At 44.6% G+C, this 27788-nt stretch overlaps 1 protein-coding gene across 2 annotated transcripts in view; it reads right to left on the reverse strand.

Annotated features, from left to right (window-relative positions):
- Nucleotides 1-11407: 11407 nt before the first annotated feature.
- Nucleotides 11408-27788, reverse strand: part of KIF1C (kinesin family member 1C) — a 949797-nt gene continuing 933416 nt past the window's right edge. For both annotated transcript variants that reach the window (XM_085638138.1, XM_085638139.1), the window contains exons 21-22: nucleotides 21953-22555; nucleotides 11408-14097 (exon numbers count right to left, since the gene is read on the reverse strand). In XM_085638138.1, the coding sequence (XP_085494264.1) occupies nucleotides 13141-14097; nucleotides 21953-22555 (1560 nt within the window). In that variant the 3' untranslated portion in view covers nucleotides 11408-13140. The remainder of the gene's footprint in view (nucleotides 14098-21952; nucleotides 22556-27788) is intronic.

Genomic DNA, 27788 nt, shown 5'->3' on the forward strand with positions numbered 1-27788 from the left:
ACTCTCAGTAGGGCTCAAGCGGGACTTCGGCTCGTTGATGGCGAACCCCAATGATGCCAGGAGTCCGGATTTTATCCAGAGGTGGTCTATGACTGACTACAGCAAGCTCACCCTTATCAGCCAGTCGTTGAGGTGTGTGAATAAGTGTGTACACCTGACCTCAGGTGATTGGTTGTGACCATCACTTCTGTGAACACCGAAAGGTAAGACTGAAGGGGAGCGCGGTACATTAGCAGCGTTTCTGGCCCACCAAGAATGGCATGTAACGTGGGACTACAGAATAGGTGTATGGAAACGGACATCCTGCAAGCCCAAGGACACAAATAAGTCACCTGGGCCAGAGCTGATCAGATCTGAACCACAATCAGCATTTGGGTATGTCCTTACTCAGACAGACTTTCAGTGGGCAGAGCCTCAACTTACACCCAATGCCTCAGCCCTCCTTTGGAACAAGGAAGCAAGTTGCATCTTCTCCCTTCCCAAGTGCCATACCCTCTTAATGGCATCCTTAGTAAACAGGAAGTTGACTTCCTTCATTAGAATTGCAGAGAACTCCTTTAGAAATTTGCCCTTGAATGTGAGGAAGATGGGTGCGGAAAAATATAAAGGGTAGAGCACAGACCTTTTGGACAATCTGCAAGACCCATCGTCTGACGGTAAGGTTTTCTGACTAGGAAGGAAATGTTGAATTCTGTCTCTTACTGGCCTGAATTAGGTGGCTGAGGGAAAACAAAAGCAGCTTACTAACTTCCGCAGCAAGGAAGGATGAGTTGGAGGAATGCTGCATCGGCTAGCCTGTACGAATCCTGCAGGTGACATGTCCACAACCCTGAACGAAAGGGGTCGGTTACTGCATGACAGGGCATGATGGTTGGTGTCTGTAAGCCTATACATTTCTTGCACAGGTAGGGGGTAATTGCTTTTCTGGTGTCACTGAGCCCAGTTGTCATGCTAGGGCTATCTTTGAATTGCTCCAGCACCGAAACAGTCTTTCCGCCGAATAGCCTGGAGACATCAAAGGGCAAGTCCTTTAGAGATGTTTGCATGTAACCAAAAAGCATGGTTAAACTCATTAAGGTGTGCCTTCTGAGCACAACTCTAGTGCCAGTGGCTTTGTCAGTACAATCAGTTGTGTCCAGGCAAGCTTTGTGCACATTCATTTTCAGCATCCTGAACGTCATGAATAGTTTGGGCTGGTAAGGCTCTGAGATATTCTGGGACAGCCAGCAAGATCTTTCTGCTAATGTCCCAGAAAGTATGTGTTCACCTGCCCAACAAACAAACAGCATTGATAGGTTTAAGGGGTAGACTAGCCGAGGAAACCATCTTTTTTGTGACTCCATCCATGCTCGTCAACTCGCTGTCAGATGATTGGCTGGAAAGGAATTGGAGTTAACGTAACATGTTGAGGTTTAACGTTCAGGCTATTTATTGTGTCGTCTTTTGTTAGGAAGTGTGAATCATAGGAGCTGGTGTATATATAATCTAGTGCAATGCAAAATGAAGAGAATGGAAGACAACAATGGCGAGGATCTCAAACTGATTTCTTAGTAGGGCCCTCAACAGTAATGTTCAGTCAGTGGTATGTTTTCCACTGATGTACTAGTGACTGATAGTGAAGTCATTGGGTCTGTCCTCCACCAAGATGAGATGTTTCTTGTTTAAGAAGCACACATGTGATCCTTTCCATAAAAAACATGTGATTAAAATTGCCTGCAGTCCCTCCACATTGCCTCAATTTATTAAAAGATTTACTGGAGACAGTGGCAAGGGTAAAAACAAATTACCATGTATCAGGGTAGAATAAGCTGTTTCATACATCTAATTAATAAAAAACATCTTGTCAACGTGTTTCAGCCATGCGTGGGCCCTCTTGGGTCGTTGGCTTTCGTCAGGGCCATACACAGGTTGTTTGGATTTTTCTTTTGGATACTCGATATTTCCTGATTCCGGAAATTTTCTCTTTCTTAGAGAATCGCAATTTACTTTTTTTCTGAAAATACAAAAAAGATTGGACAACTGTACATACAATATACATGGCGTTCTATATGTGCAGAACTTTTTTTCATTCCTCTTATTTATTTTGTGAACCCAATCTTTGTCATACATTCATGGTTTATAAGTATAGAGTATAACGCAATTTAGCGATATTTCTCTTTCTTTTGACACAGGAAAGTGTAGATAGTCATGCCTCTTGGAAACAATGTTATTACAAAAATTGTGTTATAAGGATGGGCGTTGTATTCTCTTGTCGACTCAGTTTGTGACGGATGTAATATCTTTTGTTTTATTTGGAAATCCTTTGGATAGGGGGTGCATTTGATCATGCTTTGTACCAGTTGGCAATAGCATTTTGATCTGTGGTAATTTAAATTGTAAGCCATATGTTTTTGATCAATTAATCATCAATCTATTTTGGAGTATATTTCCATTTCTATGGCTGCGTCCTGATTATGGGTAAAGTAATACAAATACTGTGGACGAAAATCTTGTGAAAAAACGTACTTCTAGGAAACAGTTTTTAAATGGGGTTTACGATGTTTTACATACCTTCATGCTTTCGTCACTGTGCCGACTTTTGGAGTTCCTGTCGGCTCCTTCCATTCTCAAAGTGCGAGTCGAGTAGTTTTTTTTAACCGTGACGGCGATGGATCTCCTGTTTCTTGTGTGCATGAGGTTAGCACCCTACAACAAAGACATTCCCCTTTGTTTTAGTTAGTATAATTCTGTCTTTCAGGATATCGTTTATGAACACGTAATTTAGGGGGTAAAAATACTCTTAGTTGTACAGTGAGATAAGGACATTAGCGAGTACGTATTAATTAAGACCGTTAAATAACGGTGAAGCACTCTTAGTTTTGCAGTGTGATAACATTAGCGAGTACATATTAACACCGTTAAACAACGGTGTTAATCAATACGTACTCGCTAATGTAGTTAGCGCACTGGACAACTAAAAGAGTATTTCACCCCCCTAAATAAATCGTTCATAGACGATATCCTGAAAGAAAGAATGATACTATCTAAAAAGGGGAATGCCCTTGCTGTATGGGGCTAACCTCATACACGCTAGAAACAGGAGATTCATCACGGTTAAAAAAACGACTCGACATGCACTTTGAGAAGGGATGGGGCTGACAGGAACTCCAAAGGTTGGCATAGTGACTACACGATGAAGGCACATGGGACATCTTAAACCCTATTTAAAAACTGCCTTCTAGAAGTAAACGTTTTTTCGCGAGATTTTCGCCCACAGTATTTCTATTACTTTAGCCAAAATCAGGACGCAGACATACAAATGAAAACATACTTCAGAATCATGGATTGGTGATTAATTAATCAAAAACATATGGCTTACAATTTTAGATTACCACAGATCAGAAAGCTATTGCCAACTTTACACTGCATGATCAAACTCGCCCCCTATCCAAAAGTTTTCAAATAAAACAAAAGCTATTCCATTCGTAACAAACACAAACTGAGTCTACAAGAGAATACAACACCCATCCTTATAACACAATTTTTGTATCATGTTGTTTCCAAGAGTCCTGACTATATAAACCTTCCTATGTCAATAGAATGAGAAATATCGCAAAATTGCGGTATACTCTATACTTCTAAACCATGAATGTATGACAAAAATTGGGTTCACAAAAAAGAGGAATGAAAAAAGTTCAGCACAAATAGAACGCCATGTATATTTTATGTACAACTGTCAATCTTTTTTGTATTTTCATTAAAAAAAACAAAGTCAATAGAGATTCTCTATGTAAGAGAATATTTACGTAAGCAGGAAATATTGAGTATCTATAAGGAAAATCAGAACTCCCTGTGTATGGTCCTGACGAAAGCCAACAACCCAAGAGGGCGCAAGTATGGTTGAAACATGTTGACAAGATGTTTTTTATGAATTAGATGCATGGGACAGCTAATACTTCCCTGATACATGGTAATTTGTTTTTAACCTTGCCACTATCTCTAGTATATCTTAATAAATGCAGGCAATGTGGAGGGAGAGCAGGCAATTTTAATAAAAAAAAGTTATGGAAAGGATCCCGTAAGTGCCTCTTACAAAAGAGACATCTCCTCCTGGGGAGGAGAGACCCAATGATGTCACTAACAGCCATTAGTATGTCAGTGGAGAACATACAACTGACTGAACATTACTGTTGAGGGTCCTACTAAGAAACCAGTTCGAGATCCTCACCGTTGTTGTCTTCCACTCCTCTTGATTTTGCATTGTACCATAAGGGAAACTGAGTGGAACGCCAAAAAGCTTCTCTCTTCCTCTTCGATTATTGAAAGAGTATATGATCTAGCTACAGGTCGACATACTGGCAGACAAGAACATGTGCTTGGTTCATGCATCCATAAGGGCATTACTAAGGACTTTATTCAATGGCAGGGGGGACCCTAGTTGATGGATCTCAATCAAAACATTAGTTTTCATTTCAATGGTGGGCAAATGTAGTTCTAGTACTTCTACTGCTCTCCAAGCAACCACTTCAAGCGAGGCTCTCTCTTCCACAGGTGGCACCAGTAGCGAGCCCAACTCTGTTTTCGGGCAAATATCAAGTCCACTGGCAGTCTAACAATAGTGCATCATAAGCATAGTGAGGGGAAAGTAATCTGTTTACTTCCTCATCCATGTCCTGAGGGATAAAGGGTGGCTCCTGTACTGGGTCCTAGTCACAGACAAAAAGCACATGGATCCCCTGCTGATAGTGGCACTGAGGTGGAGATCTCGATTAAAGTCAGGCTGTTCAATAACAGGTTGCGCTTTTGGGATTTCAGCCAAGATCAGTCCAATGCCAGCTCAGAGTCTGAGATGGGCATTGAAACCAGATCTTCTATTGGCAGTAAAGTCAGGTCCAGTACTGAAGGGACTGGCGTAAACCTAGGTGGTGGTGTAGAAATTTGTACTGGAGTTTATCCAGGCCTGGCAGAGGATCCTGAGGGGGCAGACGGTGTGGGGGGCTGACCTGTCGGAAGTAGTCTGACTGGAGACCCCCTGCAGCTCCATGGGGTCTGAAGGTGTAGTAGGGTGTTCCAGAGGAGTGATACCAAAATTTGTCTGCAAAGCCTCTATCTGCTGCAGGACTGGTTATAGGCAGGGAGCCTTCAGGTCCACCGGACAAACTGCAGGATTGGTTTGGATTCTGGGAACTTCAAAGGGATCGGATTTTGATCTTGAAGCCTTCGTGCCTTCTTGCTTGATTTTGAGTGGCATGATGGTGTCGAGCCCCGCTGTCTTTTTATGCTTATATTTGGACTCAGAATTCAACTTAACAGAAGACTTTGACCGAGAAATCTGACATTTGGCAGGAGCATCACTGAGAATGAGACCACAACTGGGCCCACGACTTGGGAGTGGGCATGAGACCCATGACTCAAACATAACCTTCTCATGCTCAGTGACATTTTGCCTCCCAGTCTTAGATTGCCTTTGCGTGCATAAAGATACACTTGTCACATGTCTTACATTTGTGCTCGGAGTTCCAGCATCACATGCAGAATTTGTGTGGATGCAGGACTAACCTTTGCTTCCTGAAGTTTCGGCATGGCCTGAATCCTGTCTTTTTTGGTGTGGAAATCGTTCCCTTGCACACTGACTAAAAACTTTCTGAAATCCTCATAAGACTGCCAAAAGGGAGAAGAGCTACGGATTCATATTGAAGGGTGGAGAAAGAAAGAAACTGATATCAGCGAACGGGTGGCACTTATATGCATCTTTGCTTCGTCCCTTCCAGGGCGGTAGGAAGCAATTGTTGAACCACTCGACACCACCTGTAAATGCATAGCAGCACTGCTGAAGAATGGGCTGATCCAATCTGGTGCCTAGCGATATTCTAAAGGTGAGGGATCTGAGGTTAGAAGTATCCAGCAAAAATAAAATTATAGCAAAAGTTGTTTGGGTAAATGGGTTTGCATGCCCATCCAACTGCGGCTACTCCAAGACTGGCAAGTAAGTGAAGAGAGTAATGGAGGAGTCTCCAACTTTAACTTTTAAACACAGTGATCAGAAGTGAGAGTAACATTCTACTGAATAAAGGTGACGGAATGAGCCCAACACTGAAGATCACGACTAGCTCTGGACTGACTTACCGACAAAATTGAAAAGAGGACAATGCTCTTAATAGGAATTGGGTGGTTGTAATGGACCAGCAATGCTACAGCACAGCCCAGCCTACAGCTCAATACATTTAGATCATTTATATTGTGGTGCAAACCTCCAGTGCAAGCCACTCATTGGTGTTTGAGGCACAATCAGTTGCAATTTCAGCTTAATCTCTATATAATAAAAACATATTTTGGGTGACTATGCAAAAAAGGTTCTAGGGACCAACAATGAATTAGCACTAGTCCCGCGATAAGTGTGATTTCTAAACACTGAGCCAGCACGGAGAGATAAGCTGCTAATTAGGATGTCTTGGTAGAAACGTGTGCATGTCAAAATATATATAGAGCTGCATGTTGCCAAAGAGGTAACCCGTTCAGGTTTAATGGTTATGCCAGGCAATGCCACAGCAGGAGGAATGGAAAGTCATCAAGTGTCACGGTGGCACTGCATTTACAGCGCAGTGCACTCCTCTTCTGTAGAAGCAGGGCCTTGCAAGTTGATAGCGACGCTGAAAGCAACTCTTAGTCAGTAGTAATTCACCACTATCATGATTACTATGCACCATAACCCCAAAATAAGAATAATGTTATAACCATAAAAGAATGTGAGGGGGACTTCAAAGCGAGCGTGTGGAGTAGAAACGTGAGGATAAAGCTCATCCAATTACCACCTTCTATATTTGGACTTCACAAATGCTGCTGGTGCTGCAACCCATGAGGGGCAACATAACCACATCAAATCCTTTTAATGTAGGAGACAAAAGAAACTTTCAACGCTAGCTTGAAGAGATTAGACGAACCAGACATAAAACACATGATCTGCACACCAGAGAAATAAACTCACTGAATGGTACAGGAACAGCACATCTGAGTGCTAAAGCACCAACCAACATAAAATGCATCGATCCAAGTGAACAGTGTGTCTTCTATTATCCCCTCTGACAAGGGGATTTTACATGAGATTTGAAGTTTCCAACACCCTCTCTTCCAGCTCCTTACACCGTTGGAGTCTCATGCAGCTGCTGGTATTGGGTATTGTGTGCTCACCAACCAGCTGAGTGGCAAGGCGGTTTAGTGCTCCTGGAGCACTGCAAGAGACAGCATCTGGGGACTGATGTCAACATGTTTCTGACACACTCTAAAGCCAAACAACATACAATACTATTGAGGGTGATGCGGACAATATTAGGCACCGGCCTGCTAGGAAAGGAAAAGAATGTCTGAATATAGAAGGTTTTTGGTGATTTGGGGGGCAAGGGGATTTAGAGGGCCACCATTTTTACACTCAGCCAGTCAATTAATCATTTCTCCCTATGTTTAAGGTTGGCTGGGTGGTATCATTACAGTGGCAAATGGAAGAAAAGGAAACCAATAACTTAAATGACAGTAGAACAGTGATTGGAAATTATGCCCCAATAAATGATTGACTAATGGAGGGAGAGAATGCAATCTAAAGAAGGAGAAATCAACATATCACTTTATATCACTTTGGCTGTTTATCACGAGGAGAAAACAGCTTCAAGTCCACTCCTTAGAATTCCTACACTCATTTTATGTCACTCAGAAAAGACAACCCTTGAGCTTTTCCAAGGCATGTAAACTCATCAGGCTGTCCAGCAGCCCTCCACTGCAAAGTTTAAAAGAAAATGTTTTTCCAAACACTCAAGGTCAGTCTGTATTGCAAGGACAGAAGCAGCGGAGGGCTGTCACTCTTGAAGAGGCAGGTATTTGTCAATTATTTTTTTCTGCTTTAAAAAATACAGGACAATACTATTGATAAAAAAGCACAACAATGCCAAGTAATTGGCAAATGTGCACTATATAAAAACCACGTAAAATTAAATACCTACAGGCTGGTAGCTCCAGATATCTCAAGTGGCTAAAAAAGCAAGAAATGTGCACGGAGTCCTAACTTACTAACAATATCCCTCAGATGCAACAGATTGTGTTGCGGAAGATATTTTGAAAAACGTCTAAGCTCCCCCATTAACTAATTTTGAAGCTGAAAATCAGAGTGCTTGAACGTTTTGGCCACCCGACTCTGGAGTAGGATATTTGCTTTGGCTAACAGATACTCAGCCAGTCTCCTGACCGGCTTCTCTACCCCACTCTTTCCTAACCAGTTTATGGGTTCCAAGAGTGCTTTGACTCCTGTCTAGATATTTAGGGGAGGGGAGGCCAAATCCACAGCAACTTCCTATGCATGATTTGTCCCTTAGTAGGAAAAAAAATGCCGGCGGGGATACTGGAAACTTCAAACCAACTTAGTGTTGTAGTCCTGTTTGCACCATCAGTCAATGAACAGGAAAATAAAAACGTAACCCAAAAACTCATCCCGTCTCCCACAATACCTTGCAAAGTAAAAGTCTATTAGCAGCTTTCGTGACACAAGGCAGTGCAAAGAGCATGTGCTGTGGGATGGAGAAAAACCTCACTGGTAAATCCAAACATATTCAAGGTTGTACACACAGAAAAATAAAATCAGATTGTCTTTGAACAGTAAAAATCCAAGCTTCTGACAAAAGGTTTCAAAATAAAAACACATTATATGCTCTCTTGAGAGATCAGAAGTTACATGGAGACAGTCATTTAATTACACACCCAATTACATTTATTACCATTGCACTCGATAGTGAATCACACCCTGGTGAACACAGACATGTAGCAAAGACGCAGAACTCACAGTGACACGCTTAAGGTCAATTCTGGATAAATGGCAGCCAGGTTATGTTACAAACCTCATTTGGCGAACTGTACCTGGAACCTCAGAAAGAAACTGTACTTGGCAATGGCCACTTGAAGTCAAACATTATAAGTCACTTGTGGCTCTTTATCGATTATGTAGGCCATATGCAGGGGGACACATGAAAAGGACTATTGACAAATTGTCTCTGCACAAATCCAGGAATCCAAAACAGCAACAGGCAGGCGAACAAGTTAGGAATCTGCTCAGAGATAACTTGTAAATAAAAATGCAAAAATAAAACCATACTAAAAGCTGGATCCCTCCATGTTCCATCAGAAACCTGTCACAGGCACTCCAAGGCAGTGATGGGGGTAACAAAGAGCACAGGATGTCGAGAAAAGAACAAACTGGATTTCTAAAAAAATAATAGAGTGCCCGGCCAGTCGCTTGACATTAACAGCAGCAACATCCATGAACGGCCTTGGGTAGACAAAAGGTGGATGAGGCAGGCAGAGTTGGAAGAGGGCATCACAGGGAAACATTACCACGCAGCCTCTAACACGCATGGTAAGTATAGTTCAGCTAAGTATATGTATGTGTCTGTGTATATAATATATATGATTTTTTTTAGGGTTTAGGGGTGGGTAGGGTATAGGGTCGTAAAGGCATTTTTAAGGTTATGGGGTGGGTAGGGCAAATGGTGATACAAGTAATTTATAAAGGTGGTTTTTGGAGGGGGCTTCCCCCAATGAAAAAAAATATATATATTTTTTTTTAAAGAGGGCGATTGAGGGGTCTACCCCCACCAAGAAAAAAAAAACTCAATTAAAAAGTATATATATATATATATATATATAGAGAGTGAGAGTGAGAGTGAGAGTGAGAGTGAGAGTGAGAGTGAGAGTGAGAGTGAGAGTGAGAGTGAGAGTGAGAGAGAGAGAGAGAGAGAGAGAGAGAGAGAGAGAGAGAGTGTGAGTGAGTGAGTGAGTGAGTGAGTGAGTGAGAGAGAGAGAGAGGTTTAACTTGTACGCGTGGTAAAGCCATGCCTTGTAAATAACGTGTGGTGAAGGCATGCGTTGTAAAGCTATACCACCACATCACATCTACAAAGGAAGATGTAGTATGTGACATGGTCAAGGGCTTTCCTGAACACATCATAAAAATCTACATTAAATAAAGTTTGCGCAAGGGCCAGAAATCGTTGCCATTTAATTTCAACAGATCATGGCAGTGGTTGTAACTTTGTTAAAGGCACATCGAACAAAGGGTCATGCACCTTTCTTTTACATTGTCTCACAAGCTTTGTATCCTTCTTTGAAGATACCAGAGTAAAGTGATCTGGACTACAGAGATTCAGACCTAATTAAAACCTGTTAAAAGTGGAATGGCTTTAGAAAACCCTCCTTTACATTGTCAGCCTGTAAAAAAAAAAAAACACACACATCTGAGGTGCTCACTGTATTCTCACTGTATTCTGTTCTGTAGCATTCCAGATCTCTTAATTCCAGTTGCTAACAAGCCACATCTCCTTCTTCAGCATCTACAGCTCCTACGTCACTCTCCTTTTCTGTCGCCCCACCTATCGTTTCCATCTGCATTTTGCAATCCTCCTCCAACATCCTTCATTCAACTTCCCTGACACAATTATATCCTAACCTTTGTCTCCTGTCCTGTGTGTTCTCCTGCTCCTATCACACTTTCCTTGCCTCCTTTCCTTGTTGCTCACAGCCCTCATCTCTCCTCTTCCTGTCCTACTAGGTGAACCTGCATTTCTTTGCACATCTGATTCCACTGCCTCATTCTCAGTGAGCGATGAGGAAACCAGAGCAATCCCTTTCGCTACTGATTAAAGACGAGTAATACAATACAATAAATACTCCAGAGCATAAACATAATTCTGGTATCTCAGAAATACAACTAAGAATAAAAGAACAGTGTATTACTTATTCACGTTGCTCGAATATCAGCACTGGAAGGCAAAATTATGTCTGGTCTAATTCTCAATCATGGGAATCTTAGAAGGATTGGTGAACACTGAACAGCTCTACCTATGTCCAGGATCATACAATATCACAAAAGACAAACATTTCTGTAAACCTATCAATGCCTGTGTAGAAGCAAGGTTTTCTTTTCAATTAAAGTTACAATTTCTTGGGCAGCTTGCAAGGCTACTTTTAACTTGCTAGACACTAACCCCCTGAATCCACTCCCATGGTGTCCAATGAAAGCAAAGGAGCTTTTTAAAGAACTCAGTTAACATTTCCATGAAAGAGAACTAAGACTACAAGCTTTGTTTCCTTTTCCATCATAGGATCTTCAGTGACAACCTTCATAAGCATCCATTACAATAGCAAGCCAACCTCATCCTTTAAAGAGGTGATCAATCAAACAAAAGACCGGATAGACACAGAAATGCCAACTAACCAGATTTCACACCACAGCTTGGCCTAATGAGTGACTTTTCTAGAGTCCGCTTATAGATAGCAGTGTGCTGCAAACATGTGAACCATGTTTTGTAGAATGTACCCCACTAATGACACCTCTTAAGTATACACATCTGCAGGTTTAATGCAATTGGTTTGGTTCTACTGCTTTCACTGTGGGTTGAGGGTAAATTTATTTTCTTCAGTCAGTAATATTGTGGGAAGGGGTCAGAGACATATATATTGTTTGGTAGGAAATTGTAGTGAGTGTAGTGATAGAATAAATATAGAAATTGTTGACAGTGAACCTCTCATCGTCAAGGTGTTGAGTTTTGTGCTTGCTTGAGAGAGATTTAAACAGTTCACACCTCGGCGTCGAGTAAAGGTTGTCCTTCTGTTAGACGTCGAATACACTGAAATCATGCCTCTTGGCTCTAGTCGATAGTGTCAGGAATGCCAGTAACAGGAGCTTTTCGAAGCAGGAGGGGAAAAGGTCTCAAAATACTGACAAGTAGGCACTAACCAATGACGTTTCTGTAGTATGACAACAATCCGCAGCGGATTTTGAAAAGACTTAAAGACTGGAGAGCAACGCGCCTCAATTTCTAGCACCGAAAGAACTCATGCACAGCATGACTGCCAGAAATGACAAGGAAACATGATACTGTGCGTCTTTTCCTGGCTTATTCTAGCCAAATGAGAGGCATTTTCGCACAGCGCATCAGTGTTAGGTCTTCTGTGGAGAAAAACTGACTAAAAGTGTTTTAAAAACAAAATAAACATAAGATGGCCATATGAAAGGTGATAAGCTTTCTATGAGCCATCGGATCAATAAAGCAGCAGCTTCGTGTTTCAGCATCCTTAAATGGCTGAGAAATATTCTGGCACGTCTTCGGATTCTGGCCCAAAGAACAGTTGACATTGTAACTTTGGTGCACAAAACTTAATTTGCTAATGAAGTAACGGTAGTGCAGTAAATACAACTGCAAACTAACCCCTCAAATTCATTCAGCGGCTAAAGCAGGGCCACAGTCAGTGAAAAAGTACTATCCATGAATGAAAAAACATCCAAAAGCACACTAGGGCCTGTGCACTACAGTGATAGCCAGCAATGTTACTTTCTCAAGTGTCCCTGTTAGATGATAGATTCTACAGGACCGAATCAGCTAAGACAGCGGTCCAACTGATCTGGACAACCATACATTTGAGGAAGGCAATGAAATGATGGCACTTATCTTGTGTTACTTTTCAACAGGTGGGAGGTTCAAAGAGTGAGAACTTTGATACACCATGGTACGGATAACAATGACTGCAAGCTTCAGTAAACACCACTTACCTTTTTACTGCTCAAAATGACTTAAATATTGTTGCCTAAATACCCTCGGCCTCAGCTTGTCCACAGCCCAGCCTCTTCAATGCCCATTACAGAGTGCAATTGCCATAAACTGAACCCAGAGTGACACACTTGGTTGGACTTGGACAAAATTGAGCTATTCACTGATTAGGATCGCTTTTCCTCAACCTGGCTGAATCTAGGCTTAACCCAAGTTGTGGTGGAACTGGCGTTTGAGACTGCTTGCTGTAGGATTAGGGTTACATTTTGTTTTAGTGGGGATGTCATTAAAACAATGAAGGGAAAGGGTACATTTTTCTGGACCTGCCCCCAAGGAAACACAAACCTATTGGCTGCCATTTCCAGAATGCCATCTTTCGTGTCTGTAATTTAGAACTGGAGTTATGCGTCAGGTTAGCATCACTCTGTGCAACCTTGCCTTCGCTGGCCAACATGGAGCACACCATTCGTATCACCCATTTCACTTCCACACACCAACTTGACATCTTTCTCCTGTCCAACACATTCATGTTTTGTCCTTACAGTTTTGATTCATTGTCCTTTTGTCTTCTCCCCGTTTAAATGGGAGCTTCTCGATCCTTGAGGTCAGGAGCAGAATTCTGCCTTCGCATTCGTGGTGGGGTAGTGTAAGAGTAGTATTTGTAGGCATGTTGTGGATAAGGTTGGGGATTACCAAACTCTGCCCCTCCAGCATAGTGGTTGTTGTTATAATAGCTTCGGTAGTGGTTTGGTCTGTGCTGTTGGTAGGGGTTTTGCTGATGATGGTAATAATTGTGTTTCCGGCCCTGGAGTTGCTCCTGACAGGAACGCTCCTTGTCGTGTGGGGACAAGTGCTGACGATGGTGTCTAGGTTTTTTGCCATTCCCATTGTCTAAGGAGTTGCGGCGGTATCTATGCTGGTTTTCTGGGCGTTGCCTGTTGCCTTGGTGGTAATGTTTATGTTGGGCAGTGGGGCTGTGTTGGTACCAATTTCTTTGAGGGCTTTGGGTTCGTATCTGTGGTATGGTTATCACTTGTTCTTCCTGCTCTGTTGCATTCTCTTTCTCTTCTGCCATTTCAATAGGGAGTCCACCGTTTTCCCTCAGCTCCAAAGGTGGAGACTCTTTGGGGCCTTCCTCCCCGCCAGCATCATCTTCAGTTTCCATGAAGCCTGAATTCGGCCCCCAAGAATAGCGATGATGTGGGTGGCTCTTGAAAGGGAAGCGCAGCTTGCAGTCATAGGGGGGAACAAACTTGCCTGGGCTGTTGTTCTTGCGTAAGCATTTGAGAATCTGCTGCTGTTGCAGGTTTTGCAGACGAGTCTGCTCTTGCTTCAGCCACCGCAGTCTTCCTCGTCGAAAGGCGGGGTCTTCCTCCATCAGCTGAGCTATCCTTTTCTCTTTGGATGCTTCGCGGTCTAGTGAATCCTTGCTCCCATGCCTTTCCAGTGCTTCTCTTGCTTCCTCATCTGCCATGACCTGGTTGTACCACAAGAGGCTCCTTTCATCATCTAAGTCCTCTTCTGCGATGTCATCCTGCAACAGATGAGAACAATTTCTATGACAAATCCTTTATGAGCCATACAATCATCAGTATATCAGCAGAGACAACACATGTTAGATCCCATATGTATTCTTACGTATCTTTGATGTGACTTTGTGCAAGAGCTCCTATTGAAAGCCTTGTTCCCAACACAAAGCATTTGCTCACTCTATTTGACAAGCCTGTTTGTTCCCCTTCTTTAAGATATGAGAGGACAAACTAAAGAGGACATCTGAACTTGTTAAAAGAGAACAGCAAACTGCGCCATAGCATCTGATCTGTATTTCCTCTAAGCACCATTGCATTTACAAACACAATGGCTAAGAAGGAAATGATTTAATTCAAGGATGCTAGCACCAGCATGACGACACCACTCTGGCACATCACAACGCACCTAATGCCAGTACAACATCAGAAAGAGGCAGTTACCAGATAGTATTAATATATACAGACCTTCAAGAAAAAAACGTTACTTATCCTGTAAGCATCTGTTTGTGACATGTAGTGCTATAAATTCACATGTTCTGCATACTCCTGCCATCTAGTGCTGGGCTTGGACGCGCGCCACTTGTTTTTCTTCAAAAAAGTCTTTCGAGTCACAAGGTAAAATGACTCTTCCTATTACTGGTAATGCTCAAGGGCATCCGCTCCATTGTTAGATTGTATTTACCGCACGTAGGGTGAGGATGATTCAGAGCAACAAGAAATAGAACAAGAAGTCCATGCAAAGAGTTAGGAAAAGAAATGCATCTGCAACAACATGAGACGTCCGGGGAGGAAGCGTGGGTGCATGTGACTACAGCACTACATGCCACAAACAAATGCTTACAGGGTACAATGTTCAGTTTGTGGCCATGTGTGGTTGTAGATACACATGCTCTGCATAGACTGTAGAGCGGTTCTCCCCTGAGCGGGGGCTAACCGGAGGATGTTCCTAAGGCCTGGAAAAGTGTACGCAGAACAGCCTGGACAATGTCAGCTTGTTGGCAAGCTAACACGTCCACACTGTAATGGTGCACCAGGTAGCTGCTTTACAAGTGTCAGCAACAGGGATGTTACCTAGGAAAAAAACCGATGGATGTTCTCTTTATGTGGGTGGACTGGAGTCTGTGTGGGGCGGGTAACTGCCTCTTGGCTTTAGTGTAGCAAGTTGAATGCATTTGACCAACCACCAGGCTATGCCCACTTTGGAGCGAGCATGCCCCTTGCATGGGTTTGTGAATGAGATGAACAACTGTTGGGTTTTGCGAAAGGGCTTTGTTCTGTCAATGTAATACAGGAGGGCTCTCCTGATGTCTAGTGTGTGAAGGCCATTTCGCGAGATTAAGCCGCCTGGGGTTTGGATGCCTGACTGTGCCCTGGTTCTGGGTTAGAAGATCTGGCCGGTTGGGAAGCCTATCGTGGGGCACAAGGGATAGTTCGAGCAGAGTGGTGAACCAGGGCTGTCTGCCCACGTTGGAGCTACCAGGATGAGAGTGAGGGATATTTGCCGAAGCATCTCAACCATGAATAGAAAGAGTTGGAGAGGCAGAAAAGTGTAGGCAAGTATCCTTGACCAGGTCATCCATAGTGCATTGCCCATGGACTACGGGTGTAGGAACCTGGAGGCGGAGTCTGGGCATTTGGCATTTTTGCGGCTGTAGCGCAGAGGTCTATGTCAGAAAACCCCCAACATTGGAAGGAAGGGAGCAGGGCTTGTGGGTGGAGCTGCCACTTGTGGACTTGTTGCTGTATCCTGCTGGGTAAGTCTGAAGAATCGTTGTCTGCAACTGGCAAGTATTCTGCCAGTAGATGGGATTTGTGGGGAACTGCCCAAAGTTTGATTGAATTCAGAGGCACGACTAAATGCCACAACTGCATCCACTGTAATAACATTCAACCAGGAGACACGCTAACTCATCCACGAACAGGCGAAAGTATTAAATTAAGACACTCCACTGATTGCAACTCTTGTAATGTAGTGTCCAGTATTAAATGCCCCAGCGGATTCTTATATGTAGGGAAAACCGAAAGAAAATTAAAAATCAGATTATCAGAACATAAAAGTACTATTAGGAACAACATTTAAAACTCTAGTGTAGCAAAACACTGGGAAGGAAAGAGACATAGTATTGTCCAATTGAAATTTCAGGTCATTGAACAAATACCTAAACAGGAGGGGGTTGACAATGCTAAAAGGCTCCTACAAAGAGAAGCTTTTCAGATAAAAAGGTTAAATTCTCTGTTACCCAAGGGGCGCAATGATAAATTTGAGATGTCTTGTTTTTTATAAACCTAACAGTACACAAGTAGAAATGTCAATTGAGTTTGAGTAACTAAATATGTTCTGGTTTAAATATCATTCTTGTATGCAGAAAAGTTAGGAACTTTCAGTATGTTCAGTCAATCACAGCTAAATGACAGTTTTACCGACTGACACTGCCCACAGACGGTGAATAGTATTGGTGATAATTCGGTTGTAATAAAGATTGGCCATTTCAAAATGGCGGCAATTTAGATTCGTATTATCGCGGCAGAGTCGCGTAATCTTGCGATAACTCGCGCGTGGAGTTATTTAGTTGTAATCTAGGAACTGCCGGTTTACGGACTGACTGGCGGTTGAAATAGTGAGCGGTGTACTCCACATACGGGTAAGGAATAGTTTAAGGCTGAGATTATGCTCTCATTACGCGCTTGGCTTCGTTTTTTATAAAAGGTGCCATTTACGTTTTGCAGAATAGTTGGAAAGAGAAAATTTCAATGGAGAACGCGAGTCTTGATCAGACTGTGTCTAGCAGTGATACGAAGATTGATGTCTTGGCGTTAGCGTATGTTCAGGAAGCCGTGCCTTCGTAACAATAAGGTACGATGCATTCCTTTGTGGTTACTTGATGAGTATTCCTATAATGATGGGATTCAGGTAATCGTGTTCCCCTCTTGGTTTTAACAGGCTTAATCAATCTTAAGACTGCCTCACGCTCATCGACGTGAGTTTCACAGTGTTCAGGTGTTTGGCACTGGGATTCGGTGACTTATGAACCGGTTGGTTTTAGCGACATAAAAACATGGAGTTACGGAATAGGACTCACTTTGAGGGTGATGTTAGCAACATTAGACTGACTTTAACAGTGCTGTGTGAATCGAACACATAAAAAGCGTTTTTCGCTGATGCAATGTATACGTATGTTTTTTCTACAGATATTGCCCCTGACGAAGGGACTAGGTCGTCCCGAAATGCATTGGGCGAAGACCAAGAAATCAATTTATTTGTGAAATTATGTTTGCAAAAATTTGATTGGATATCATTTCGTATAGAAACATGGTGGTATATTGACACAAAAGCGGAATGTGCAATGTACAATTGAATGAAGTATATGTTAAAAATTCGGTTTAAACATTGTGTTTAAAATTAAAACACTTTATGGAAAAAGCCTTAAAAAGTGTTGTAACACTGATATAATTGACGGTATATCTAAAAATTGCTGTGCTTGCTTATGTCCAGGTGATTACAACCTGGCCTTCACATGGTCAATATACGTGCTTGGCAGGCATTAGATAAGCAATGCACGCATAATGGTGACAAAGTATGTCTTTATAAAAAGGGGATCATCACAACAGTAATAGTTAAATCACGGTTAAAGAGGAGGCAGTGCTGGACTTCCCCCCACATTTTACGAAGTGCCCACATCCACATCCCCTGAGCAACACTGACTACTGTTGCGAGTGCGTGCCTCCCTGTTTCTGGAGGTTATCCACGGCAGTCCTGTTTGTGCGGATGAGGACCACTTGGTATTGGGTGTGTCTGAAGAAAGTTTTGACTGCTAACTGGATAGCCAGTAGCTACAGGTAGTTGATGCGGAAAACTAGTTAGTGGTGTGTCCACATGTGCTGAAAGGTTGAGTCTTGTAAATGTGCACCCACCAGATGTAGAAAGCGTCCATTGTGATGGACACTTGAAGTACTGGGTCGAGAAAGTACTGGCCTCGAAACAGATTGTTGCTGTTCCACCACTGCAGAGAGCGATGGGGGCGGGCCCATATGAACACTAGAACCTCCCAGTGACCCTCCGCTGTGACCACAGTGCAGGTAGACACACCTGCAATGGGAGCATGTGTAACATGGCATGGGGAAATATGGCAATACAGGAGGCCATCTTTCTGAGGATGTGCATGCCCGTCCTTAATGTTATTTGGTGATCTGCCTGAAAAAGGAGCAGTAATGACTGGAAAGCTAGGACCCTTGCTTAGCTGGGATAAGCTTTTACGGTGACTGCCACTAAGAAGGGCATAACCTGAAGCGGCTGAAGATGAGACTTTACCTTGTTGACGGTAAACCCTAGAGTGCACTATGGGGCTATGATGGCCTGAGTATGATCCAGGCACTGAAGTTCGTTTGAGCGAGTTAAGGTTGCTCCTCTTAAGATGAGAGGCTACCACGGCAAGACACTTTGTGAGCACTATGAGGGCTGTGGTGACCCCAAAGAGCAGCACTTTGAACCGAAAATTCTGGCACTTACCACAAACTGGTGGTACCATCGTTGTGCAGGAGGATGGGGATGTGAAAGGAGGCATCCTTCACGTTGAGTGCAGTCACAAAGCTGCCTTGCATGCAGTAGAGGGATGACATCCCTTGACCATGTGAAAGTGATCTGAGAGGATGCATGCGTTGAGAGGCCAGAGGTAGAGCATGGACCAGAGCGCCCCATCCTTCTTTGATAAAAGCAAGTACAGGGAGTACACTCTTCTTCCGCATGTGTGTGGTGGCACGAGCTCTATGGCCCCTTGAGAATGAGTCTCTCTATTTCTTCTTGGAGAAGGCGCTGATGTTCTGGGGATAGGGTGTGCTTGTGTGAAGGGATGCTTAGTGGTTTTGCAGTGAGTTTTAAGCAACAACCCTGCCCTATGATGGAGAGGACCCATTGATATGAGTTGATCTCATGCCACAGTGGCTGAAACCCCTGGAATCTTCCCCCAACAAGTGTAATGGGATTGTGAGGGGGCGAGGAGGGGATCTGGTTAGTTACTACTTGGCAGCTCCCTTAGCCGCTCCACCTTTTCCTCTACCTCGAGAGTTGTTCCCCCTATAACCTCCCTTTGTGTAGCCCCATGAAAAGGGTCCACTCTTGCTGCGACCTCCAATAGGAGGAAGTGGCTTCGGGCGAGATGATTTTGGCTTCCCCTCTGCACTGGGTCCTCTGAAAGGAACCCTGGGGAGAAGGCGTTTGAAGAGATCCCATAGCCTTCTTAGTATGTGTCTTTTTTTCGCAAGCATCAGGTAAACCTGTGGTTGGAAAAGCCCCATTGAAAGGCAGTTTGAGCAAACGCTGCGGTACCTCTGACATGAAGCCAGAGACATGCAGTCCGGCATGGCGGTGAATAAGGACGCTAGTGGCGTCAACGGCACACTGACAGTGGGTGATCGATCCTGTGGCCACGTTTTTTGTACTGCTCCGGGAGGTGCCGGAGCAGCTCCTCCATCTTGTCCCAGTGTGCCTAATCATACCTGGAGAGCAGGCTGACGAGGATGGCGATTTGCCAATGGGTTGCACACTGAGCGGCAACCCGCTTACCTGCCCTCCTTGTCTGGTGGTGGTGCATCGCAGTACCTTGGGCACTGGCACTTTTACAGGCCGTATGAACCACAAGAGTCTGGAGAGTTGTCCTTTGATGCATGGAAGGTCTGGGTGTAAGGGTTTATATTTCTTATTCACCCTGGGGGCAATCACCCTGGCTTTAACCGGCCCTTGAATCCTCAGGAGCAGGCTTGAGCAATCGGTTTTGCATAGGGAGGAATTGTAAGGAGCACTGAGAGGAGGACAGTGAGGAAGTCCTCATCCTCCTGGACTTTATGCATCTCCACCTTGTGAAAGGTGGAAGCTTGATGCAGAACTTCATGGTATGAGGTAGCGTCATCTGGCGGGAATAGTTTAGCAGGTTATAGGTCTGGAACAGTATCTCTAAATGGGTCGACATCATACTCGTCGCACAGGTCGTGTGGCTGGGAGTCAAATAGAGCGAAATTGGGATCTAGTGGGTAGCATGGAGTCACCGCCCCAATGGAAGAATGTGAGGAACCCTCTGGTGATTCAGACAGAGAGGCTCCTTCTGGCTGAGGTAATGATGGGAGGAGGGGAGAGGGTGGAAGAGGAGCATGGGAAGGAGGAAGATGAGGAAGACGGGGACAAGGAAATTTAGGTCTAGTGCCCTGATCCTGGAGCCTTTAGGTCTTAGCCGATAATTCAGGTTCCAGGTCAAGAGCCTCTTCAAAAGTCAATTTCCTCTTAAAAGGAAAAGGGCTTGAATATTTGGTGGGGGCTGGGTGAGTTTCCTTCCAACTTGTGGGTGGATAAGGATCCGTTTTTGCCAGGCACTGAGCACCTCTTCAAGGCCCTGCAGAATAGGCTGCTCTTGATTCCTTAATGCAGGGGAGGACGGAGATGTCAGCACCAGGAGCTTTGGCGCCGAAGCTGGTTTGGCGTGCAGAGGAAGGTTTGGGCTCCTATGGAGTCTTCGTCACTCAAGATGGCCTCGAGTGTGTCTTTGATGCTGGTGCCGTCTGTGTCAGGGGCCAGGTCTTTTGTGGCGGTTTCATCGCCAGAGGCTGACTTGACATTGGACCTGAGGTGTGTTTTCGGTGCCGAGCATGGCCCTTAGGCAGTGGTGGACTGGAAGCCTGATGCTGGATTTTTGGGCTTGATGTCTGACACCCTCGAGGGTGGTGCTCAGCCTCAGCTCGATGTCGAGCAGGATGACTAACTCACGGTTGATTTCTTCGGTTGGACCTTAAGGGTCTGAGTTCCTTGTTTCTGATTCGCAGTGGGAGCTGGGCTGAAAACCAGAGGCCCCGGCTGTAGTATCTCCTTGACGTCTCGACCCTCGAAGATGTTGGGGAGTCATCTTTTTGCCGCTGTGCAATGGGTCATTGAGCGAGGTGTCAATCGCAATGATAACGTAGTGTGTTCTTTGAGCGGAAGGTGAGGCAGGCAGAGCAGGAGAGCGCGTCATGCTCTGTGGACAGACAAAGGTTGAAAACTTGGTGGAGGTGGTCTGTCTAGGAAAACTTTGCTCAACACTGTGGGTAGTTTTAGAGTCCTTTCCATCTCTGATGGAACATTCTCGGCAAAGAAGATGACCAAGTAGGCCCCAAAAAGGGCAAGCGTCAGGGGCAGGGTGTTGGGTAGATCTTGGTTGCCGAACCCGACAGGGACCACAACAATATTGAAACAGTGCTGTACCATGGATTGTTTAGCCAACAGGTCTGGAGAATCCCAACAGGTCCGAAGTCTATCACTGTGAAGCGTCAACCTGGAGCTTGGTGGGGACACGTCTGAACCCAATGGAGGAAAAAATCTAATGATGGAGCTGATGCCCATGCACATTACCAGTAATAGTAGGAGTCACTGTAGCTCAACACTAGATGGCAGGAGCAAGTGTATTGACTGCTACAGATGCAAGAAACACATTTATGCCACAAATCCTTGCAGGTGTCTTCAAGAAACCACAAATAACCTACAATTGGCCTTACTGAATACTTTTCTTACCTGTTCTGTCCCATATTCTTCATATAGAACACAAAGGTACATCCTTAGCCTGTTGAAATGGGATATCTATACCCGATGTTCTACAAGTAAAAGTTTAAATAAATCTATTCATAAGCCAAAAAATGCTGCTCTAGTGTTAGTAAACCAGAATGCGTACCATTTCTAATAAATCCTGTGCCACAGAAGATATTCTGACACAACACCTGAAGCCACTTTAAACCAGAGTTTGGAAGTTCACTGGGAAGTCATAATACTGAAAGTCAACTCAGTTTCTGACATGATGCAAGGCCTCGCCAGAGCAAGTGGTTAATCTGACCAGCATGTCTTACCTGTGGGACTGGAATCACCCTCTCCATCTTCATCATGCGGTCTCTGAGAGACTTAATCTCTTCATCCTTCATGTTGTTCTGTAATTTCACTTCTTGCAGGATGTCTGTCAATTTGTCGATGTGGGCCCGCAGGTCATGGACACCAGTTTTGCTCTTTCCCTCTCCCTCCTCCCCTCTGTCCTCCCCGACTCCTACTGTGTCCCAGACATCTCTAGAAACTGCCCGCCAAGTGTCCTTCTCGTTGGGGTCTTTCTTCCCATACATACGGCAGAGCTCCTTCATCTTGACAATGGACATGGCCTCAATTTCTTGCTTGGTGTGCTTGAAGTCATTCAGGGCAACCTCGTAACAGATCTCCTTCACAGCCTGCATTTTTAGGTCTGCCATGGTCACCCACTTGGGGTCCTTGCTGATGCGGCGTCGCTGAGGTATCTGGTAGACCCGGATGGGCTCTCGTTTCTTGCCACTGCTGGGAAGCCCACATTTTTTAACAATGGTTTGAACTTTATTTGCTGGCAGCTTCTCTCGAAGGGATGAGATTAGACGCCAACTCTCTTCACATGAGCGTTTATCAGAGTCATCTCCACTGTCAGAGTCTGCATACTAAACAAGATTAAAAAATAAAGTAATTTGTGGAAGAAATTCACTTTCATGTTCTTAGCAATTTACACATGGGATACTTCTGTTTCAAAATGTTTTACAAACGTGTGTCAAGAAAACATTTTTAATGGGTGTGACTCACATTCTTCTATTCCTAGGAGAGAGCAGTGAGAAAAGGAATACAAACACTACAATGCTGTGATATTAAGAGACACTCAATAAGGCCCGGTGAGGGCCGTGATAGTGAAGAAGGGTGAGATAGAGGATCAGAATCATGAGCCTCTTGAAAAAGAGGATAAGGGAGGCATAACAAACGAATGAACAGTAATATCAATCATTATGAACTAGACCATGAAATTGGCCTTAGGACTGGCGGACAAGTATGATAAAAATTGAACACACAAAAAATGGCATTTAATGAATCAAGGCTACTTAAAAAGACTACAAAACATGTTTCCAACATCAGTTTAGTGTACTCTATAAACAAGTGAAAAAATGTTACTTACTTTTTAGTAATGCTGTTCTTGATGGATATGATCCACTCCCAGAATCCTTATCTGGAACCATTTCCAGGTGCCCAACAGGGAACGAGTTCAGAAAGGAACCAGGCATATATAATTCAGCATCACTCTTGCAGTGCCGTGTGAGCACCACATATTAGGTGTAGGTATTAGGAACCACAGGAGTCGGTAATGTCCGATCCAGCCCACGCTATCTTCATTTACTCAGAGGCTAAGTGTGAAGATGGCAAAACAAACCTGCAAAATTAATTTCATAGCCATCTTGAGAGACGGTGGCAAGGGGGCTTGGGCAAGTTTGAGGAATCTGCAGAAGATTTAATTTCTGCCAGAAGGAAAAGTTACTTACCAGTAATTCTAATACTCTTCCAGGTAAATCTTCATTAGTAATAAGCACTGACTAGCAGACTAAAAAACTCACTACTTTCTTGTATCCTATCATGCCTCACCATACACAGTTAGGGCATTTTTATCCTGCTCCTGGAAACAGGATCATGTAGCACTGAACTTTGCCTATTTGGCCACTTTGTGGTAAACTTAAGAGAGTAGAAGCTGTGACAATGCATGTTGTCGATAGTGGTAAATAGATCTAGCAAGGCTATGCCCCACTGACTGAAGATGCCCTATGCCACCACGGGATATAGGCGCTGCTCGTAGTCCACTAGCCAACATGTGCTCTGGAGTTCAGAGACCTGGCTAGGGGGCTGGCTTCCCAAATAATACTTTGCTGGTCCAATCACCTGCCGATACGTAGAGCTTCCTGGCACAGGATACAGGAACCTACTCCCATTCTGCCCTCCTTGTTGCAAAGTCACCTGGGAATCATGTTGTGCATTAGGACCTCCTGAATCTGATTTCCTTTGAAGATCACCCTAAGCTCCAGAAGGGTAATGTGGAGTTGGCTCTCCACTTGAGACCAGAAGCCCCAGATATCCTCCTCCCCAATATGGCCTCCCCATCATAGTAAACCATGCATCTGTTACAACTGTGACATCCTAGTTAGGGAAGACACATTGGCCTTCCAATTGTCAGGTTGGCACTTGTCTGACACCCTATGAGGTCCAGAATCATCTCTTTCAAGATCTGGGAATGTCCATTCAAAACACTGGGATCACATCCTGAATGCCCTGGCCTTGCTGAGGTGTTGGAAAGGTTTGCAACGCTAATGTGTCCAGGAAAGGCCTTACAAAGGAAACCCTCGGCTTAGGGCTCAGATGGGACTATAGCTCTTTTATGGAAAACCCCAAGGAGATTAAAGCCTAGAAGTTGTCACGGGGTGGTCTGTGACATACTATGACAAGCCCGCCTTGAGCAGCTAGTCATCAAGATACAGAAATATATGTATATAGCCTGTGAAGATGAGCCGTGACCACCACCGTCACTCAACTTAATTGAAGAAGACATTGACAATGGTAAGTAGGGGTAGGTGAACGTCCCCGGAGAAGCTTTGGTGAAGGATGAGGGTTAGACATCTTCATAAGAAATGGCTTTGAGGGAGTGGAGTATGTTGGTCTGCAAGAGATAGTGATTTGAAGGACGACCATTGCAGGATTCTTATCGGGGGAGTGGGTGTAGGAGATGAAGCAGTCTTGGAGGGGTTGTTATGCTGTTGTATCTTCTGTATTTTTTCACTAAAAAGAAGGACGATGGCTGTAGGAAGTTGGCTCTGTATATACTATACCAAAGTAAGGTATAGTGTGCACAGAGCCGGAAGCAGCAAATGGCTGGGGTAGCTCACAAAGGCGTCAAACCTTTGAAGCTTCCCGTTCGTGGACCCTGCCCATCCTGGGGGAGGAGGTTTGGCACCTTGTCCCAGGATGTGCATTATTTCAGTCCCCCGAGAGCAGCAGGCTCTCGATCAAGGAGTCTAGAAACATGTCTGGTGGTGGCAGCTGGCGAGCAGCCACTCATCAAGGACACTAGACTTAGGTTGTTTTTCAGGGGACATCTCTAAGATGCCCTCTGAGTGCGTTTTTCATTAAATCCCACACTGGCATCAGTGTGGGTTTAATGTGCTGAGTAATTTGATACCTAACTTCTCAGTTTTCTGTAAAGCCATTATGGTGCTGTGGAGTTCGTAATGACAAAGTCCCACACCATATACTCTTTATGGCATTACTGCACTTACAATGTCTACGTTTGAGTGGGGCTCTTATAAGCAGAAGAGGGATGTTCTGAGCCAATGGTTTTGGAGCCAGCCCTGTAAAAGGAGCGGCGAAAAGAACCTTTAGGAGAAGGGATTCGTAAGGCCCCCATGGACTTAGCAGTGTCCGTATCTTTTTTCATCTTTTCTAAAGATGTGTCAACTGAGGGCCCGAAAAGATGCTCTTGATCAAAGGGCTGATTAAGAATAGCCGATTGCACCTCTTGTTTGAATCCGGAGTCAAGTGTGCCTGCGCAATAAAACACTAGAGTTAATGGCACGAGATGTGGTATCAGCTGCGAAGAGCGCACCTTTAATTGAGGTGTTTGTGATCAATTTCCCCTCTTGTATAAGGTTGTTAGCTTTTTGTTTGTACTGGCCAGGAAGGTGTTGCATGAGCTTTTCAAGCTCATCATAGTGCGCCCTGTCGTACTTGGCCAATAAAGCTTGGGCATTGGCAATCCGCCAATGATTCGCAACCTGTGACGCAATACGTTTACCAGATGCGTCTATTAGTTTGGACTCTTTATCAGGCAGGGGAGTGTTGCCTGTACTTTGCGAGTTTGCCCTCTTGCGTGCATTAGATACCACAAGAGAATCTAAAGGGACTTGGCCTTTAATGTAAATTGGGTCATTGGGAGCTGCCTTATATGTTTTGTCTACCCTGGTGTTGAGAATTCTGGCCCTGACAGGGTCTTTAAACACTTCTGGAGCATGTTTGAGCATGCCCTTTAACATTGGCAGGGTGTGCGTGGATTTTTGCGAGGGTGCAAAAGTTTCAAGTAAAAAATCTTCCTCGAAGGGATCAGATTCTAACTGTACCCCGTGGTATTGGGCAGCCCTATTGATTAGTTGCGCAAACCCAATATTGTCATCAGGTGGTGATGGCCTAGATGACTAGAGGTCTGGGTAATTAAGTGGGTCGGGATCTGTGCTGTAGTCATCCCAAGGGACTACTTCGTGTGGGATGATATGATCATCATTATCCCCATCTCGATCTATATTTCCACCCCTATCTGTATCCTCATCATCTGGTGTTTGAGGTGAAAAAGTCTGTTGTGGGGAGTGAGGTGGAGAAATTAAAAGATTTGGATCAGCTGGAGGAGGAGAAGGAGGTGGAGAGGTGTTAGTACTCATCTCATTTCGCTTCACAGGTATTTCAGGTTCCTCTGAAGTGTCCAGTTTTCTCTTTTTTGGAGGTTTGGCGATGACTTTGCCAGTCTCTGGATCGATAAAAAGAGTTTTTTGTTTTGGATCCGAAAAGTCAGGTAGAAACTGTGAGGGTAAAATGTCTTTTTTCTGTGCCGAAGATTTTGGGTTAGAATGTTCTTTGGACGGAGTCTCTGAGGCTTTTTGCTTGGGCTCCTTAGGTTTTCTAGGAGTTTGTGGCTCCAAGACTTTTTTCGGCTCCGGCGATTTTTTCGGCTCCGACTGTTTGTCTTTGGTATGTTTCGACGCCGAGGTTTTCGGCGTCTGGGCTGTCTTCGTTGCCGACGAAGCAGGACGTGGCACATCTTTGGTCTTGTGCTTCGGTGCCGAAGGTGACTTTTCGGCACCAGAATGCGGCTGGCTCGAGCCAGAAGGCTTGTCTTTAAGTTTCATGGCCGGGCCTGAGGGAGGGACGTCTGAAACATGCTGTCTATGTCGACCCGAGCGCGCTACCGAAGCCTTAGATTTGGGTTTTAGGAGAGGGGTTTCGGTACTCACGGACAGCTGAGCCGGGGTGATTGTCTCCTCTTCGGCGTCGGAGTCGTCGGCGGAGATGTCGTCTTCATCACCTTGTTGCTCCGGCTGGACATTAAGATCTGCTCCAAAGAGGTCTGGAATCGAGCTGCTTCCGCGAGACATTTCGTGACATCGAGCCTGACGATCATGGATGGTTTTCTTCGACATGAACGATGCACAGGCCTCGCAGTTTCTGTCTCCGTGCTCCGGGGAGAGGCAGAAATTACAAACCTTGTACAAGTCTGTGTGTGGGAACCTAGCACCACATTCGAAACCGATGTCGACCCGGAGCGTAGCAAATCACATCCGAACCTGATGGCGGAAAAAAACAATCTGCCTTCCTGGGGAGACATGCTAACAACTCCCACGAAAGGCCACAATAGGGGGCTGCATGGGAGAGAGGTGTTACCTCCTTGCTGCAGGAAGCCACAGAGGTTTCAGGCCAAAAGGCGATCTTAAAAGGAGAGGCCACTTTGAAGGGCAGATGGGTAACCCTTAAGGGAGGGGCATTCTATTGTTGAAGCAGACAGGCTGGCACTGGGGAGAGGAGAGGTGAGGAGAGAAGCCAGTTGTCAAACCAGTTTTTCCAGAGGTGTGTAGCCCCTTGGTAGCCACACCTCAGGGGCTGGGCTAGGGTGCTGAGTGTTGCGAGAGGGGTCTCTCCATGTTGAGTGGGCAGAATCGTGCATCCTGGGATAGCCAGATGCCACACTTCCCGCAAGTGGCCCCCTGGTGGGAGGGAACCTGGTAGCCCATTAGCTACGAACCGCATCATGCACTATGGGCACTTTCCAAGCATAAAGGGGGCACCCTGGCACTTAGATCTCGACCTACTTTGAAGAAAGACTGA

The sequence above is a fragment of the Triturus cristatus genome, chromosome 12 (genome assembly GCF_964204655.1).
Source record: "Triturus cristatus chromosome 12, aTriCri1.1, whole genome shotgun sequence".
Lineage (NCBI taxonomy): Eukaryota > Metazoa > Chordata > Amphibia > Caudata > Salamandridae > Triturus > Triturus cristatus.